We start from the raw sequence: 18,016 nt of genomic DNA, 5'->3' as shown, positions 1-18,016 counted from the left end.
GGCAGATAATTAATATTCTCGTTTCGGTGCGCGGATTGGCCGGCGCTCGCCCCGCCCCGGCAGCGGGGTAAGCCTCCCCCTGTCGGCGGCAGGAAGGGGCGGGCGCGGCGCCGGGAGCGCGACATGGTGGGCGCTGGTACGCGCGGGGCGCCGCTGCTGCCGTCCGTGCTACTGCTGCCGCTGCTGCTGCGGGGCGCGGCGGGCGGCATCGCTGACAGCGTCGTCTGGGCCGTCAACGCGGGCGGCGATGCCCATGTGGACGTGAACGGCATCCACTTCCGCAAGGACCCGCTCGAGGGCCGCGTGGGCCGAGGTGAGGGCGGGGGACACGCTGCGGTCGGGGGGTTTCGGCGGGACAGCCTGCGGGGTCCCGCTCCGCTCCGGCTGCGGAGTCCCGCTGTGCTGGCGGCGTCCGGGACCCGCGCGCCCCCCGCGCCGTCCTGCCCGCTGCAGTCCCGGCGGGTCTGTGGGTGTCCCCGCAGGACGGCGGGGGCTCCTCTCCCCCAGCCGCCCGGGGACGGTCGTGGTCCGAAGGCAGCGCCGGCACTTGTCCCCAGCGAGACCACGGCCACTCTTGTTCTCCCGCCGGGCCCAGCTGGGGCTGCATCCCTCGTCCCCGTGGCGGTGCGGGCCCGGGGCCCCAGAGGCGGCGGGATGAGCCCTGCGGGATGGTGTTCCTGCCCTCGGCCTGCGGGGTTGTGTAATGCCGAAGGGGAAGTGGCTCCGCCAGGGTTGGAGTGGGATTTTGGCTGGAAAGGCGGCGGGAGCAGTCAAGCTGCCAGCCTTGCCGCGTGCGCCCGCAGGTCTCTTTTCTCTCCCGTTTTCCACTGAAGCGCCCGTGTTCTACAGCAGGATCCGCCGGTTCACAGCCCAGTGCGCAGCGCACTCGGTGCAGTGGGAACAAGCTTTTCCAGCCCTCTGCAGCCGGATCTGGGTCGCGCACGGTGGGCTGATGCCTGCAGCATTCTGGATCCGACAGCGAAGAGCACAGGCTGCTCGCTGGATCCCCGCTGCTGGGCCCGCAGGGGGAAGGTACAGCCGGCTGGTCTGCTCCATGCCCCAGACTGTGGCTGGGTGTTCAAGGGCAGGGACACGAGCAGAAGTAGAGGCAGATGGGAAATCATCGGCTGCTCTGACTACCAAGTCATTAAAATCTTCAGCCTACTACTTAGGACAGGATGCAAAACTAATTGCACTTGGATTACCTTTTCCTACTTCCCCCAAGACCACCACAGTTTGAATTGTGCTTGTGTCTGATATTTGATGTACCAAAACTTAGTTGATTCACTAATATATTGAAAAGCTAGCTGTGCTGAGCTGCTCTGCTCTCAGTTACAGGTGAGTGGTGGAATGTGGAGATGAGCTCTCTGTTGATTTTTGAGTCTAACCTTTGCTTTTTCATGTAGGGTGGTGAGGATTTTCCTGTGCTATACAGCTGGAACTGTTATTTCTTGTCCTGCTTGAGTGCCATCCCAAATGGAGAGCCTTTTGGGCACGCTGGATACAGTGGAGGTCACATTTAAATTCTAATGTGGTTTTTCACACCCATGGAAGCTGCTGTTCCAGTTGCAGGGTGCCCTGATCACTGTAGATCAGCTTCCCTTCATAGACCTCTCACACGTGTGACTTGAATGTCCTTGTGGACTTGAACTATTTATTTCTGAGTTGAAGAGAAAAAAGGGTCTTTTTCAAGCACATTGTGACATGCACTTCCTTTGTGGAAAGCCCGCGGTGTTTCCTCTGAGCAGCAGGCTGTTACAGTAATCCTGCATCAGCCAGTGGTGCCAGGCACAGTGGAGACTTTACCCCTTTGAGCTCTCAGCTGCCTTTCCCTCAATGGCTTTTTATTGCACTATTGTTCATTTACTCTGGGCTCCTCTGTGTTGATAGACATGTAAGGGCTATAGCAGAAATGTATGGCTGACTGGGAGGAAATGACCTAGGGATAATAATTCTGGGCTGTACTGCCTCTGGGCAATTTAAAACCTTTTTTTTCAAGCCTCCATTCAGCTGCTGTGCCCTAAAGGACTGACTGTGCTGATGGCAATTACAGAATAGACAGGTGCCAAACATAGTTGAGTTACAGCTTGGTGTGTACTGCTTGCTCTCCGTGAGCACCCAGCGTGCTGTAAAATCCATCTTGCTTCCACAGCTCTGACATGCAGGTGACAGGTCTTCCTCTCCAGTTACCTTCTTGGCTATTAAAGGACTTTCTTCCTGTGCAGGCTTTCCTTTAACAGGAGCTGCCTTCTGTGGAGTCCTTGGTTTGCTATCACTGTAATCTGTAGCTGGCCAGAAATATCTGTGTGGGAAGACAGGTTAAACTTTTCACCCTCTGTATTTCTGGTGTTTAGAGTCCTCAGTCTTTATGCCCAAGTTCGAGTGGTAAAGAGAAGTGGAAGATTGCCTGAGCAGCTCTGTGTGAAACAGGAGACTAAGAACTGGCATTAATTTCCTCTCACTCGTTTGCATTGGCTCTGTCTTTGGCAACGTGTGCTGGGTTAGTAGTTCTTGCTTTGTCTTGGCCAATGCAGTGTCTGTTCCCATGGAAATGGGGCTGGGAGAGGTAAGTGTCAGCAGAGAACTTCGTCTGGATCAACTTCTGCTTGAAGTGCCAGTGGATGGATGGTGTCCACAGTCTTCCCTCCTGCCTCTGCTTCTCTGGGGAATTGTTTGATGTGCAGTTTGCATTTATACAGGAGCCCTGATACAGTAGTATACCATGTGGGGTTAAAGTTGTTGGGGACTGCTGTAGAGGTGGTGAAACACTGAAAAGACGCACATTTTGTGATTTCTCTTATTTTGTCAGTTGTTGCACTGTTTGGGCATGGTGTTTGGGCCCTTCTCAGGGCACGCCTGCAGACAGCACCCATTTCAGCTGGGTGGCTCTGAGAACATCAGCTGATGGAGCTGCTGGTGCTCTTTAAATGCTTGCATATCTTTTTTGCTTCCTTCATCCCGTCTTCATGCTGACAGGTATTGTGGGCCTGTGGTGAGAAGAAAGGGCTTTGTAAGACGCCTAATGCTTTTCACCCTTCTGCCATTCCTCAGTTATTTGTTGGGGGCGATGAGTCTCTAAAACCCAGTGCTATCAACTGCTAACTTCAGATCTGTTGTGTCAATTAGTTGAGTCAGTCCTATGCTAGCTGTTTTAGTTTTGTACTTGGAGTCTGAAATGTGAAAATATCATAAAAATATTCTAGGTGTTTTCACTCTTTAAAGCAAGAGCCAATGACCAAGTCCTTTGGCTTTGTGTAATGGTTTTGAAACAGGCTTTTTCTTTGTGAAATGATGCAAGTGAGCTTACTGTGTCTTAGACTGCAGCAGGTCTCCAGACCTTGGATTTTGGGGCTTTAGTTTCTTGTGCTTCTGCTCTGGTAGTGCTCCCTGCTTGCTGGTCAGAGCAAGTAGGGGAGACGAGTCTGATGGGCTGTAAGTGCTAATGCCACTTATGGAGTTAAGCACTTCAAGAATATATAATTCCTCAGAATGTAACCCTTCCTCTCACTCCTTTGTGCTCAAAACCCAGCTTCTGACTATGGTATGAAACTGCCAATCCTGCGGTCCAACGCGGAAGACCAGATTCTGTACCAGACGGAGCGCTACAATGAGGAAACCTTTGGCTATGAAGTTCCCATCAAAGAGGAGGGTGACTATGTGCTGGTGTTGAAGTTTGCAGAGGTCTATTTTGCACAGTCTCAACAGAAGGTAAGCAATAGCTCCTTGTGTGTCTCTGATGCAAGTTCCTGGCTAAGACTGTGTGTGCTCAGGTTACCTCTGCTGCTTTGCATGCTGGAGGAAGGAGTAAGTTAACTTAGGTCCCAGCTTTTGCCAGGCTCTGAACCTTTAGAGCTCTTTTCCACATTCTAGCTATACAGTTGGACTGGAAAACTTAATTTCAAAGTATTCAAACAAACATGTGCAACTAAACATAACTAGCAATAGGGTTTTACAACCTGTTTAGGCTGTGCTGGCTTTGAGAAGTTTTTTTTCCTTTTTCTTGAACACTTGCTTCTGACTTGACAACATAGTTGTGCTGGAGGAAGTATTGCATAGATTGAAGCTGGGAGGTGGTCTGGGTTAAATAGCCTACTCAAAACAATTTTTGCAAATGTAATAAGACTTGATACTGGTTCAGTCTGATCCTGAAAGCAGAATTAAATTCATCTGCTTTTTGCTTTTTAGAGGAGAGTAGTCCTTGTCCATTTTTGAAATCCCTCATACAGAGAAGTGGAAACAGAAGCAAGCAGAACTCAAAGCCCTGTGATAAATTGGGGTAGGAGTGGTTTGAGTTTTAGTCTGGCTTTCCTCTGATTTCATCAGCTTCTTTAGGGCTGATCTCCTTAAGTACTGTGCTGCTTTCCTGCCAGAGAAGTATTTCAGGGAGCAGAACTGGTGGGGCTAGCTTACAGAACGGATGCAAAAAGCAGCCTCAGATTAAACTGAAGGGCTGAGGTATCTTTGGTTCCTCTTCCTTCATGTGGTTCTGCTGGGATTCCCCAGGTGCTGCGTGAAGTTTGAGTCATTACAGCCCTGAGGAGGACTTTCACTCTGAATTTACAGATGTGGTTAGCAGTTAAACATTTTACCTCCTTCAAACCCTGTGTTCTTCACCAGCTTATTTCCTCTTCTCTGTTCTGCTGCAGGCTGTTAGTTAGAAATGGCTTCATTCCCTAGGGTGTGGTGTGTCACAGCCACCCCAAGGTGGTAGGAGCAGGTCTTCAGACAGGAGAAGAGTTGTGAAAGAGAAGCATGAATAAACTAGAATAAAAATTTGCTGTCCTCAGGTCTGAACAGCAGATGTAGGGGCTGTTTTAAAAGGAGAAGGCAGATTTCAGGGTATTTGAAGCATTGTTAATGCTTTAGTGTCTTTACTTGGCTGTTTTTGGGCTTTGAATCCTTCCCAAAGGAGTGGGCCAGGACATGTTACAATGCTTTCTGGTTCTGGGTGCACAAAAAGCAGAGACCTTTCCTGTTCTGTTCCCATTTCAATTGTCACGTGCCTGAATCTGCTCTGACTCTGTCATTTCTTCCACCCTGAAGGTATTTGATGTTCGCTTGAATGGCCACGTGGTAGTGAAAGACTTGGACATTTTTGACAGAGTTGGACACAGCACAGCTCACGATGAGATCATTCCCATGAGTATCAAAAAGGGAAAACTGAGTGTCCAGGGAGAGGTTTCAACATTCACAGGAAAGCTCCACATTGAGTTTGTAAAGGTAATAAGCTTTTCAGGGCAGAGCCTTGATCTTCCCTTTCCCTTTCTTACCCAGTCATGTGGTGCAGCTGTGTGCTGGAGGAGGAGGGGTGTTGGTAGGTGGGGAGACCATTCCTTTTCTCAGAGCTGCAGCACTGACTGCTGCTTTTGCTTTTTCTAGGGCTACTATGACAATCCGAAAATCTGTGCCCTATACATCCTGCAAGGAACAGTGGAAGGTAAGCACAGTTTCTGAGCCGGAAGGCTCTTCCCCCTTGGAGAGCAGCCTGTTGCTTCTCAGACTATGAGATCATAGCTTTTGCTGACCCACATCTGCCAAAATTGTTTCTCTTTCACTGAGTTCCCACAGAGTGCAGTTGCAGAGTGAAGTAGGTGTGTACTGTCCTCATTCTCCTCTAAGTCACAAAGCTTGTGTCATTTTGGAGTGAGAAAAATCGATTTGTTTTGGAATTTCCTGAATATGAGGAAGAGGAAAAGGAAACATGTCTGGTCAGTCTCAGCTTATAGCTACAGATAAATACCCTCTGGCCTTGGATGTCAGCAGCAGCCCTGCAGACAAATAATTTACAACTGTTTTAGCTAGTGCTTAAGTATTTCTTACCTGGAGCTTTGTTTTGCTTTTTCAGCTTTAGGACAAGGCACTATTTTTTTCCCAGATACTGGTTCCTCTGGATAGCTCTGGGGAGTGCTGGAAGGGTCCTTGTTCTTTTATCACCCTCTTTATAAGTGAGCTGGAAGTGGAGCCCCTCTAGTTCCTGAACTAGGAGGGTTTAGGTTCCCTCTCTGACCAAAACATCAATTTGCTTTACTATGGGATGGTCAGGTGCTGCTGAAGATTTGGTAAGAACCTTGTGGCCAGGTGGCACCTGCAGCTCAGGCCCAAGGCTCAGAAGGCTGGATTTTTGTGGGGCTTGGCCATGCTGCTCTCACAGCTCTAGCTTTGAGCGGTGCAGTGATGTGGAGTAGGACTGTTTATGAAAAGGGTTGTTCCCGTTCCTGTTTGCACCTGTATCTGCTGGTCCTGCAGGCAGCAGGTGCTTGTTCTTGACTAGATCTTCCTGAGCAGCTGCAGTATCTGAATGTGTGCTCTGAGTGTGCTTTTGTGCATTAACTTGTCTGTGTCACGCGTTGATGGTGTGGAAGGATGAAGTTTTTCTGCAGGCTGGATCCTTGGATTCTCTTACCTTGCAAAGAAAATAAATAGTGGTGTGATCCTCTATGGTAGAAGATATTCCTCTCTTTTGGAGTGTTCTGGTTGTGGTTTTGTTGGGGTCTTAGGTGCCCTCTTGCTGATGTTCATGTTGGACTGGGGAGAGGGGAAGGAAGTGCTTCGAGTGAACTCCCAATTTACATCCTGCCTGCTTGCAACCTTTTGTCTTGTTCAACAGATGTTCCAAAGCTGCAGCCACACCCAGGCCTGGAGAAAAAAGAGGAAGATGATGATGAAGATGACTATGATGATGGCTCCAGTGTCAAAAAACAGGCAAATAAGAACCGGGTTCAGTCAGGCCCACGCACACCAAACCCCTATGCCTCGGACAACAGCAGCCTCATGTTTCCTATATTGGTGGCCTTTGGTGTCTTCATTCCTACCCTCTTCTGCCTCTGCCGATTGTGAGAGCAAGCCCCACAGTGCATCAGCCCAGGGGCTGGGAGGGAAGGAGTTGGACCAAATATGGTTGCTTTCAATTTCTCCATATTGTTCATAATTTAAGGAAAAAAAAAAAAAGAGAGATGATTCATTTGGAATGAATAGCAGGTCCAGGTAAGAGGGAGCTTACCTTCCCCCTGCCAGCAAGCAGCAAGGCCCTCGCCTTCCCCTTCGCACCATGTGCAGCCTCTGATTCTCCCTGGGGCATCCAAGAGTGAACTGAGTCCTGGCTGGGTGTGTATTGGGCCGTGAAAGCTGATGCTACCAGTCCTGGGCCATGTCCCGCACTGAGAGAAAGCCATGTGCTGTAGGATCTCTGCCTTTACTGGGTGGAATACAGTTCCTTAAGCAGGAAAGCAATTTATAAAACAAGGCTGGGGTACACATTTTGTCCAGGAGTGTGGAAGTGTTGTGGTGCTGTTGGGTGTCAAGTGACTGCAGAGGACAGAGCCTGGCTCAGCATCTCCCTGAAGGTGTGCAACACAATGTATGGTACTCGCCTGCGTAAAGATACCAAGGCTCCAGTCCAGCCTCTGTGGAGACAGTTCCCTCCTGACACTGCAAGCTGCGCCAGGAGCAGAGGGATTTATCTGGCCTGATTTGCTGCACCAGTTGGGAGAGACTTTCCTAGTCTGGCAATTGCAACGTGTGTTCCATCGCAGAGGGATTCTGCTGTAGCCTGCGAGAGGCTGACGTTGTTAGCGTCTGATCAGATGCACTTGTTTTCTGTATTGATTATGGCTTTTGTTTTCTTTAATATCCTTTTATTTTCAAAGTTTTTGTTTTAAGCTCAGTTCCTTGTTTTGCCTTTCCTAGCAAGTGACCTCTACTTTGGAAGAAGCTGAGAATCAGGTGAACTAGAGAGAAGGTTCAGGACTTGTTCCTTGACCTTCCTAATGGTGAGCTCCCTTCTCTGTGACTCAAACAACCTGTGCTGTGGGACAGAGCAGAGCAACCTGGTGGATGCTCCCTATGGGAGCATCTGTAGGGATCAGCCCTGCCTGTGGCAGTGAGAAGTGGAGCTGGTCAGTGTTTGCAGTGAGTGAGTTTGGCCTTTTGCATATCCAGGCCCTGTAGTGAAGGGGCAGATGTCCAACTTTTCAGTCCTGCAGAGCAAGGTGGTTTGTTGCTATCGAGAGATCTGGAAGTGAGCAATGCACTGGAGACAAGGTCACCTGCTTCCCCCAGGGATATTTCTGCAAGAAGCTTCTGTTTCCATATGCAGAACCTGTGCCTGCCTGGCAGAAGCTGAACAGAGCGAAAGCCACTGCTGTGCCTTCTGGTCCAGAGCTGTAGGCCCTGAGGAACTGCCTTCCCACAGTCTTGGCCTCCAACATGTTGAGCATTTCTGGCTGATCAGGAGGGAGATATTCTGTGCTGGATCAGGATCTGTCCCAGGCAGGGTTGGGTTTTTGCAGGTCAGCTTTGTTTTTGCTGAGCTCTGGGCTCACGGAGCGCTTTACCTCACACTCTCTCCGTTGTCTTCTGAAGTGTTTTGTCTTTCCCTGGAGCAGTTGTACTGAGCAGTGATCTCTGCTGTTCTCCCTCTCTGGGCCTGCATTTTCCTAGCTGTTGTTTCTGAGTTTGATCCCCTGCAGTGGCTCAGCCTTTCTTTGAGCTGAGCAGGGTCAGCGGAATTACCAAGTTTCTGGCAAGGGAACTGGAGGAGCAGCCTGTTCTGTTCTGCTGGGCCCAGACAGCTGAAGCCTTCGCTTCCTCTTATCCCTCAAGCTGTCATAGGAGCTGTCAGCTCAGGGTCTCCAGAGTGGAAGCTGGGGGAGGTGACAAAATGCATCTCTCTGCAGCAGTGCCACTGAACCTTGCCTTTCTGATCACATCACTGCTACAGGCCTGATCCTAATTCTGTATCTGTGAGCTGAAAAACAAGCAGGACCTTTATTATCTTCTCTCCAACTGCACAAAGGCTAGTTTGGGACAGAAGGGAGTCCCTGCCCCAGTTAAAGGAGAATACAGGCTTTAGAGAGAGCAGATCTTGAAGAACAAACCTTAGGATGAAAGGTGGTAAGCTTGAAGTTGTCTGCTTCATCTTCTAGCTACTGTTAAAGTCCTAATACTTTCAAAACTATTATAAAATATGAGCTCTGATTTGTTCAGTGACAGTGTCTGCAGGGATTCTCCAGCGTTTTTGGGATTGCTCTAACTGGATTGAAGAAACATTTAGATGTTTATCAGTTTAGAGAACCATGAACTGTGCTGATTTGTTAAGCAAAGAACCTGGGGTTGAAAGCAGGCGTCTCTCTAAGGAGCTGCTCTCCTCCAGGCCTTTTAGGTGCATTTTATTTGAGCATCCTTAAAGCAAGGAATCACTCAGCTTCTTGTGGCTCACCCAGTAATCTCAGCACCTTGCCTACCATGGGAGAGAGAGTGTGTTTAGATGTGCAGAAGCTGGAGACAAGTCTTTTAGGATAGTTTATCCTTGCCTCCCCTAGCAGCCAGGGCAGCCATTTGGTGCCATCAGCTGCCCCAAGGCAGAGCTGTACAGGCTGTGATCTAGCTTGTTCTAGTTGCTCAGTTCAAATGAATTTGTCTTATTTGAATAAGAATAGGGAGGAGAAACAGTTCATCCTTCATGGCTTCAATTTAGTTGCTTTGACTCTGGTTTTGTGCATCTTTCTCACTACAAAGCTGGTTTCTGGGAGTTCCTGACCCTGTTAAGGTCCTATGAGCAGTTTCCTTCCTGGTCCATCCCCTCCTGACAGGTTTGCTTTGGAAGGAGCCTTCAAACAAAGCGTGTGGGAGCACCAAGGCTGGTAGGGGCTGGCCAGTCAGCACCTTTCTGGGAATGGCGTGCTCCAGCTCCCCTGGCCATCTCTGTCTAGTATCTTCAAGCAAGAATCAGGGGTGTAACAAGGCTCCTGGTCCTTACCAGGGAAAGAAAAAGTTTGGGCTGGCTGTAGCTTTCCAGAACGGGTGTTTGAGGGAATATGCAAGACATTGTTTAACTGAGACAGGTCAGAGACAAGCCTGTTTGTTCTGATTCCTCTGCCAGCCGGGGGCAGATGGAGTGCAGCAGTGTGGGGAGCTGGGTCAGAACAGACCCTGGCTTGATTCATGTTGTGTAGAGAGGGGCAGATATAGCAATTCTAATAAAGCTTCTACTTAATAAAGGGAAAATCACTGTCTATGATGTTTCAGGTCTGGATCCAGCCTCAGCATAGTGGTTTCAAGGCTTATTTTAATTGTCCCATCAGCCCCTCCTTTAAGCCAGGCTATTGAAGTCTTCTGTGTGTGACTAAACATCTTTACCCTTTTGAGTGTCCCAGGTGGCAGTGAACAGAAAGCCAAATGAATTCCCTTCTCTTTTTGGTGCCTTTGTCTCAGGCTTTGAATAAAAGTCTATTTGATGGAGCTTCTTTTTTTTTTTAAGGAGCTTCTGAGTTTTTTCTTTTTCTTCAAGGGACAGGCATTCCCTGCCCTTGAGATCAGATGGGGACTGTCTCCCTGTCCCCAGATGCCAGCTCTGGAGGTCACAGCTGCAGTAGAGAACTGTGAGCAAGTATCTTTATTTTCAGCCCTTAAAGTCAACGGAAGAAAAGTGTAGCAGGGGATGGAAGAACTTGAAGAGCTCCTTCAGGTCTGGTCTGCCCCAGAAATCGCCTGAAGGCAGGATGGAGAACTTCCAGACAGTCTGGTGCCTGGGCGTCTGTGCAGTTCAGAGCTGAGTGAGTCACGCTGGGTCCTGGTATTGTTTGGCACTTACAGCTTCTGGGTGCAGAGTGGGGCTTGGGGACTCCTGCACCCCTAATTTGCTCGCTGAGGGCCTGCCCCGTGCTGCTTTGGTCTGAACAGAGCAGGGACCTGTGCCTTGTCCCTTGGCCTTTAAGCTGGAACGGGATTGCAGCAGCCAGGGAAGTGTCTTGCTACAGGAGCCCTGGGCTGAACAAGCCTGTTGCTGATAGAAAACAGCAGGAGGGAGAGCCATGAGAGCAGCTTCAGCCCTTGGTGTGAGACAGATTCTGAGCAGCTGTGAAGTACCAAGTGTTTCAGGCTCTGTTTGGTGCTCAAATGTGGGAGAGATCCGTCTGCTTCTTGCGCGTATGATGGGGAGGGAAATATCCTTGCTGAGAATCCAAGGGAAATGGGAACTGGGCCAGCACTGAGCTGATTTACCTACTGGCACTTCTGCATCTCCACAACAAATGCCAAAGCCTAATACAATTCAAGGATGCTATTTTAATGTCGGCCTGGTTCCACCAGTCTGTCTCCACCGGCTGGTCCCAAATAGGCTCACAGGAGTATTCTCAACGGCACAGACACACCAGGCTGGAGCTGTGAAGGCTCAGAAACATGATCACATGGATGGGCTTCCTGTGCTGCACCCCTGCTTCGTGCTGCCCAGCAGGTCTGGGGCACATGCATTCACCTTGGATCCAAATGGATTTGACCCAGGAGTATTGTAGCATTGAAAGGTGCTGGGATGGATGGGAGAGGTGAAAGCAGGTCCATGTCTTCCGGGACTCTGGCTTGCTCAGAGTTTATTGCTGTATATTAAATACTATTTTTGGAGATTGTGGGGAAGATGAGGGTGGGGAGGGATGTGACGATGCTGTCCACAGTCTGATTGGTGGGATGCTACTGCAGGTTATTGATAGGTTTTTGGTTTGTTTTTTTTTCTCATAAAGTGCTTTATTTAAAAAAGAAAAAAACCAGTCAACAGAACAAGTGCTTTCCATCCTCCTAGAAACTGTGCTGGCTGATTAGAAAATGTGAATAATCTTTTGCAAACATCAAAGGTTTTTGCTAAAGAGTTTGTGTGATGGAGATTGGAAGGCAAGGGGCAAAGTACAGCTTGAACCAGTTTAGCTGGGAAGAGTGTGAATCCAGGAAATGCAGGATCTCTGCCCTGGAGTTGTCCCCTGTCACATTTAATGGGGACGTGCTCTCCTGTGTTACCATGGCTGTTCTGTCACACTGGCAGTTCCTGAGCTGGTGTTCTGGAGTGAAGCAGTGGCTGGCAAGTGGGGGGCTTGAATTTTTTGTGATTTCCTCGGGGCCTTTGTGCATCAGGGCTTTCGCACTTGTGGAGCAGCTGGCTTGGTAAAGGAGCCCTGGAGCCTGTGAGAGCAGAGGCAGGATCTGTGCTCCATGCCAGGAGGCAGCAGCCAGGACTGTGAGAGGTGGTGGTGGTGTTTGGGTCCTGTTGGGGTAGCAGCAGTTGGCACATGGTCCCACCACTCCGTTGTGCCTGGCTGTGGATGTGTGGAAGTGGCCTGTGCCACTGGCAACGGAGACACATCACAAACTACTTAAAAGCTGCAGGTCTAAGTTGTCTGTGAAGGCTGAAGCAGTGTGAGGAGAAATCTACATCTGTATGTGTCACCAGTACAAAGGGTTTTTGAGGAGGATTTTTTATTTTACTGCCCATTGTTTTGTGTTATAACAACTTGCAGTGACTTCTTTACTTTGTTTTGCAGCAAGCTTGGGCCCTAGGTGAAAAGCACAGATACCTATTTCTGATTGCATCGGCTTTGCAGGGACTAGTTTGGGGGAGATGGGCATGGGGGTGGGTTATTTTATTTTTGGTACATGGTAGCAGTTTTATTTTTTAATTTTCCCAGGATGTTTGGCTGAGGGAATGTTCTGAAATCTACTGTCTGGCAGTTTAACCAGCAGTGTGCTAAAGGAAAATAAACAAAATTATATTGTCACTTGGATGAGATGGTCCCTCTTTTCTGGTGGTGGGGGCAGAGGAGCCCCCTCTGGTTTACACCCATGCGAGGGAGGCTGAGCCTGGCTGACTGCTGGGTAACATCGTGCTGCTGCCTCCACTACAGCCCTGGTGATCTCTTGCCCATTGTTTTGAGCGATAAGGTGCAAATGGAATGGTACAACATCCTCTTAAAAGTGCTGATGTGGTTGTTGCTTCCTGCTCAGAGCCGGAGCACCAGAGAGATGTAATCTGCTTTCTGGGGCTTTGCAAGCTGCCCCGCTTTCAGCTTGAAACCGTGTCAGAGGCAGATGGGGCTGGAGCAGAGGGAAAGCAGCAGCCTTGTGCTGCCGGTGCCTGCTCTTGGGGACAGGGTGCCATGCAGAGAGGGAGCTTTTCTGGAAGGCCTGGCTCTGTCCTTCCTTAGGGCACAGGATAGAGGCACCAAGCCCATGCAGCGGGGAGGATTTAGGAGCACTGGTGCGGGCAGGTTTTTTTGAAATAGCATTTGGCTGGCAGTAGTAGGAGTGTGCTGCTCACAAGCCACAGCAAGCGTCACAAATCACTGCTCAAAATCTGCTTCCGGTCATCGTGAGCGTGTTCAGTGTCTGCTGGAGGACTTCCAAAAAGAGGATGCAGACGTATGTTTTTCTTGCCCAATTCTCCAGAGGGCTGGAGGTGACTCTTGACAGCTCTTGCGTGCCTGCTGCGGGCTGGTGGGCTGCCCCTCTTTGGGAAGAAACACATTCTTTCCTCCGTGTGTTGATACTTTCGAGTCCCTCCGAGTGGGATCTCCCCACTTCCTCGCAGACTCGTCCGATGTCTGCAGCTGCCGCCTCCGGTGTGTGGTCATGACACTGACCCGGGAGCACACGGTCCTGTCGCTGTCCCGCTCCCCAGGGACAGCAGCTGGGGTGTCCCCGGGCAGGAGGAGCGTGGTGTGCCCTCCATGGCATCGTCTTGCTGACGCTGCCGAAAAGTGCTTGCCCCGTCCCCTGAACAGCGGGGCTCTCGGGGCTGCCTGCTCTCTGTGTCACCGGCTGCACTGCGGGTTCAGGCCGCGCCTTCAGACCCGGGAGCCCAGGTGGCCAGCCAGGGGTGCCGACCGGGCGGTGCGGCGGGAGCGGGACGCGGGCTGGCAGCCGGCCGGGGGCAGCGGGAGTGGGGCCGGTTTTGTTTGTTCTTTGTGTTGTTTTCCCTCAGGTAACTTAGCTTTTCCAGCCGGCCTGTCCCGCTGGGTCCCCAGACAGAGCGGCTGCCGCGCCGGCGGTGCCCGTGCGAGGCTCTTGGGTCACCCATCCAGGCGCGACCGCGGCGGGCCCTGCTGAGCTTCGGGCGCGGCGTTGCCTGGCAACGGCCCCCGCCCCGCCCCGCGCTCCCATAGCTACCGAGGCGGGCGGCGGCCATCTTGGCAGCGGCCATGAGCGGCTCCAGGGCGCGGGCGGCGGCGGCGGCGCCGGGGCCGGACAAGAAGCTGCCGCCGGGGTCTGCGGGGCCGCTCAGCCGCCTGCGGGGCCGACGCGGATCGGCCGATGCGCCGCCACGGCAGCCCTGGACCGAGTCCGAGTTGCTGGCGCTGGAGACCGTCCGGCCCGAGCACGTCCTGGGGCTGTGCCGGGTGACGGAGAGTAAGTGCGGGCCGGTCCCCGGAGCGGCGGGGGCTCTGCCGGCCGGGCCGCCGGGGCCGGGCCGCGCCTTCGGCCTGGGGAGCGGCGGGGCCCGGCCCGGCGCTGCCGGCGGGGGACGCGGCGGCTCGGGCGCGCTGGTCGGGGTGCGCCCGCCGGCAGCTCCCGTACAACTTCCAGAAAGTTTGGGGGCTTTTGTGTTGTTTGTGGGTTTTGATTTGTTTGAGGCTTTTTGGTTTTTTTGGTTTTTTTCTCTGGGCTGTTGATCTCTGCTTTTCTGTCCTGATCGCATCCCATTCTTGCTCTGCTACCTGGCACTTACCATGCCTTTGTTTCTCACATCCTTAATTTTGTCCTGTTTTCATGAAGCTTCTGCAAAACAACGAGCAGTATGTATCTTATCGGGCTGGGGCTAACAAAAAGGGAAATTCATTTGATAAGTGGTCAGAGGTGTTTTGAAGCGTTACTATATTTTTTCTCTCTCTTCTAGATTATTTATGCAAACCTGAGGACAACATTTACAACATCGACTTTACCAGGTTTAAGATCCGGGACCTTGAAACTGGAACAGTACTATTTGAAATTGCGAAGCCATCTGCTTCAGGTACAGCATGCAAACGTTGCAGGGAGGATAGAGAGACTCAGAGAGCTGAGAGGCTGCAATGCACGACCCATGCAAACTGAGCAAAAGGGTCCTTTGGTATATGTCCTGATGACTACATTCTTCTCCTTTAGGCATAGGACTGAGTTTATCTATGCTGAGCAACTTGTGATAAAAATGTGATTATTGTTGGATGAGAGAGAACTATTGACTGGCAATCTTCCTTTTTTGGGCTGGTTATAATAGAGATTAGTTCATGTGCATTGGCAGTTGTGAGGGGGGATATGTGAGATTGAGGGGAGGGGTGGCTCCAGTTCTGGAGCCACCACGGCTGGGCCAGCTGTCATGGCAAGTCCTTTCTTTTACTTCATGCCAGTATAAGTCTCAGACCAATTACTAAATGTGTTTATATTCAGTACCTAAGCAGTCGGCAGCTTGGCCTGATACACCCACTAGCCAGTATCACCTCAGGTGTACACTAGGAGCAGAGTAACTCCAGGCTGGTGTGTTTTCTAGAGCACGCTGAGGAGGATGAGGATGACAGCAGTGAACTGGATGCAAGTGCAGGTCGCTTTGTTCGCTACCAGTTCACCCCAGCGTTTCTCCGTCTTCGGACTGTTGGTGCAACGTGAGTATGAGTTCATGGAAAGAAGGGAGAATTGGATGTTTACAAAGTGTTACTTGACAGTTTATAACAAAACTGGGTTGAAGACGCGAGAGAGCCTATCGTAGACTACAAATATCAAACTCCCTGTAGAGGACTCTTGTGTAGCCTCATGCCCAAGGTTCTGTTCTTCCCAATGACTGGTTTTTTCCTGATTCTTCCATGCAGAGTGGAATTCACAGTGGGAGAAAAGCCAGTGTCAAACTTCCGAATGATTGAGAGGCATTACTTCCGAGATCGCTTGCTGAAGAACTTTGATTTTGATTTTGGTTTCTGCATCCCCAGTAGCAGGAACACATGTGAACACATTTATGAATTCCCTCAGCTCTCAGAAGACCTTAGTAAGTACTCCTTTGCCGCAGTGAGTGGTGTTTTGTTTGTGTGTGCATCTGCTCATTCTCTCCCTCTACTTGTGAAAGAAGTTGTGACTGGGATTGAGGGGACAGGAACAAACAGATACAGGTTCCCAGTTTAGCAATGTGTAATCTTCTCTGAATTAGAGATTTGTGCTGCAAAGTCTCCACCTTTGAAAATGAAAGCCTAAGACAACCTGTGCTAAGTCACAGGCTGCAAGAACTGATCAGAGTCACAGGGCTGACATGCCTGATACCTCGTAGTGTGGCCCAGAAGAAAACAAAGCACCAAAGAAAGGGTTCCTTTTATAGCCACCCATCTGTTTTCTGCACTTGCTTGTTAGGGCGAGAGCGTCCTGCTTTGGAACAGAACTGGTTCTTCCCTGAGGTCTGTTTTTAAGCCTGCTAAGATCTCTGCAAACACAGATTGCACAGGGTATGTTTGACCTCGGGGTGGATAGAGCAGAGGCACAGGGGCCCTTGTGGGGCTGCCTGGCTGTGAGGAAGGTTTGGGGTTTTCATCGTGCCTGTGTACATGTGGGGAGCTCCTTCTGCTTACAGTTGGGATGATTGCTTGGCTCCATTCATGGCTCTGGCAGTTTCCAAGATTATTTTGAGTAAGGTTACTTCATTCCCCCTCTGTTTGCTTTTGACAGCACTTGTCCTGTGAATGGGAAGAAGGGAAAGGGCAGGGTGCAGCTTTTGAAGTAAGCTCAGAAGAGCAATTTGCTTCTCTTCCTGGGGTAGGGCAGAGCATCAGCCTAGTAAATCCAGTGGCAGAGTCCTTTTTATCCTGATTGTGGCTGGCTGTTGAAGGTAATGGAGCTTTCTCTTTCACAGTCCGTCTGATGGTTGAAAACCCATACGAGACGCGCTCGGACAGCTTTTACTTTGTGGACAACAAGCTGATTATGCACAACAAGGCCGACTATGCTTACAATGGAGGACAGTAATCATTCTGTCTTCTGGATGCTGTGATGCCCTTAACCATTCCAGATGTGCAGGAGTGGACTGGAGTTGCTGTCTCGTGCAACAAAGCTTCTTGCCAAACTTTTTCTCTGTGCATGAGGCTGAGAACGTGAAGCGAAGATGACGGCTCCTCAAAGGAAATCTCCCTGCAACAACACCTCTCTACCTGAGACTCAGCGTTTCCTGCCTCTCCTTCTCTGTTCCTGGCTATCTTCTGATAACCTTGTTAGGTCAGTGATCAGAGGGACTCTTAGACAATTCTTGCTCTTAGTCTTTCTAGTTAGTTTGCACCTTTAGTGCTTCTGATGTTTCACCTCTTAGGTGAATATCCTTTTTCAACAGGTCAGGTTATTTGTGTTAAGCTGTTTCTTAGCAGGAAAATCTTAACCCCTTCAAGTAGCTAGCAATGCTTGAAGAGCAGATCTTTTGTTCAGTTGGATAGATCATCTCTTCAGTGGCAGTGGTTTTGGTTGTGGCATTGCTGACATTGTTTTTTAGGGTGCATCGCAAAATTCTCCAGTGGGAAAGAGACTAATTCAGCTTCTAAGCAGTGCAGGAATATTCCATCTGCCTCTGGGGCCTGAGCTGCCCCTAAGAGCATTTAAGCTCTGTTTTGCCAGAGATTTCACTAGAGATATGAGATAGGGGAAAAAGGGGGTTGTCCTTCTGTTTGAGATTTTATGATCAAACTGTTGAATTTTGGAGCTCAGGGGTCAACCTTAGAGCTGAAATTAATCTCACTATATTTACCATTTCTTCTTCTTCCCTTTGTAGGAATTTTTGGCCCTTGGTACAGAATGTATTGCTTTTTAGGTGGACAGCACATTGTCAGCCTGACTGGAGTGAAGGTGTCACTCTAGTGGGGCTTAGAGGAAAAAGGGAGAATATGGAAAATCACTTGAAAAATGAGTAGGAAGCAGAGCTTCCTAGGCTTCAGTCTGTACTTGTAAACCTGACTGATCTGTCAGAGTTGCTGTGAGCAGCACCAGCTCATTTTCTTTGTTGCAGTGGAGATATTAGTAGCTAAAAGCTTCCCAGGTCAGATCACTCAGTGTTGTGGAGTGGGATCCTTGGAAAGTGAGAATGTACATGGTTCTCTTTTTCATTGTTCCCATCATTGCTCTGCCTGCCCAGCTGCTTATTTATGGTTTAGGAAGTCATGCTGCTGAGGTTGATACCACAGCTGTGTTTGGGATCTGGCAATGGGAGACAGCATCATGCAGTGGGAAGAGGAGGACCTGTGTCTTGCCAGTAGCTGTGCCAGGG

General features: G+C 50.1%; 2 protein-coding genes across 2 annotated transcripts; both read left to right on the top strand.

Annotated features, from left to right (window-relative positions):
* The first annotated feature begins 106 nt into the window (after positions 1 to 106).
* On the top strand, positions 107 to 12,539 carry MLEC (malectin). The gene is made up of 5 exons (XM_041488609.1): positions 107 to 313; positions 3,530 to 3,708; positions 5,044 to 5,220; positions 5,380 to 5,437; positions 6,608 to 12,539. The coding sequence occupies exons 1-5, from the start codon at positions 124 to 126 to the stop codon at positions 6,835 to 6,837; spliced, it is 834 nt and encodes a 277-aa protein (XP_041344543.1). The 5' UTR covers positions 107 to 123; the 3' UTR covers positions 6,838 to 12,539.
* Positions 12,540 to 13,401: 862 nt separating this feature from the next.
* UNC119B (unc-119 lipid binding chaperone B) lies at positions 13,402 to 16,920 on the top strand. Its single transcript, XM_041488843.1, has 5 exons — positions 13,402 to 14,166; positions 14,654 to 14,767; positions 15,281 to 15,392; positions 15,597 to 15,769; positions 16,622 to 16,920. The coding sequence occupies exons 1-5, from the start codon at positions 13,959 to 13,961 to the stop codon at positions 16,732 to 16,734; spliced, it is 720 nt and encodes a 239-aa protein (XP_041344777.1). The 5' UTR covers positions 13,402 to 13,958; the 3' UTR covers positions 16,735 to 16,920.
* The last annotated feature ends 1,096 nt before the right edge of the window (positions 16,921 to 18,016 follow it).

The sequence above is a fragment of the Pyrgilauda ruficollis genome, unplaced genomic scaffold (genome assembly GCF_017590135.1).
Source record: "Pyrgilauda ruficollis isolate IOZ18807 unplaced genomic scaffold, ASM1759013v1 scaffold9, whole genome shotgun sequence".
In the NCBI taxonomy this organism is placed as follows: domain Eukaryota; kingdom Metazoa; phylum Chordata; class Aves; order Passeriformes; family Passeridae; genus Pyrgilauda; species Pyrgilauda ruficollis.
This window is presented reverse-complemented; position numbering and strand designations above follow the sequence as displayed.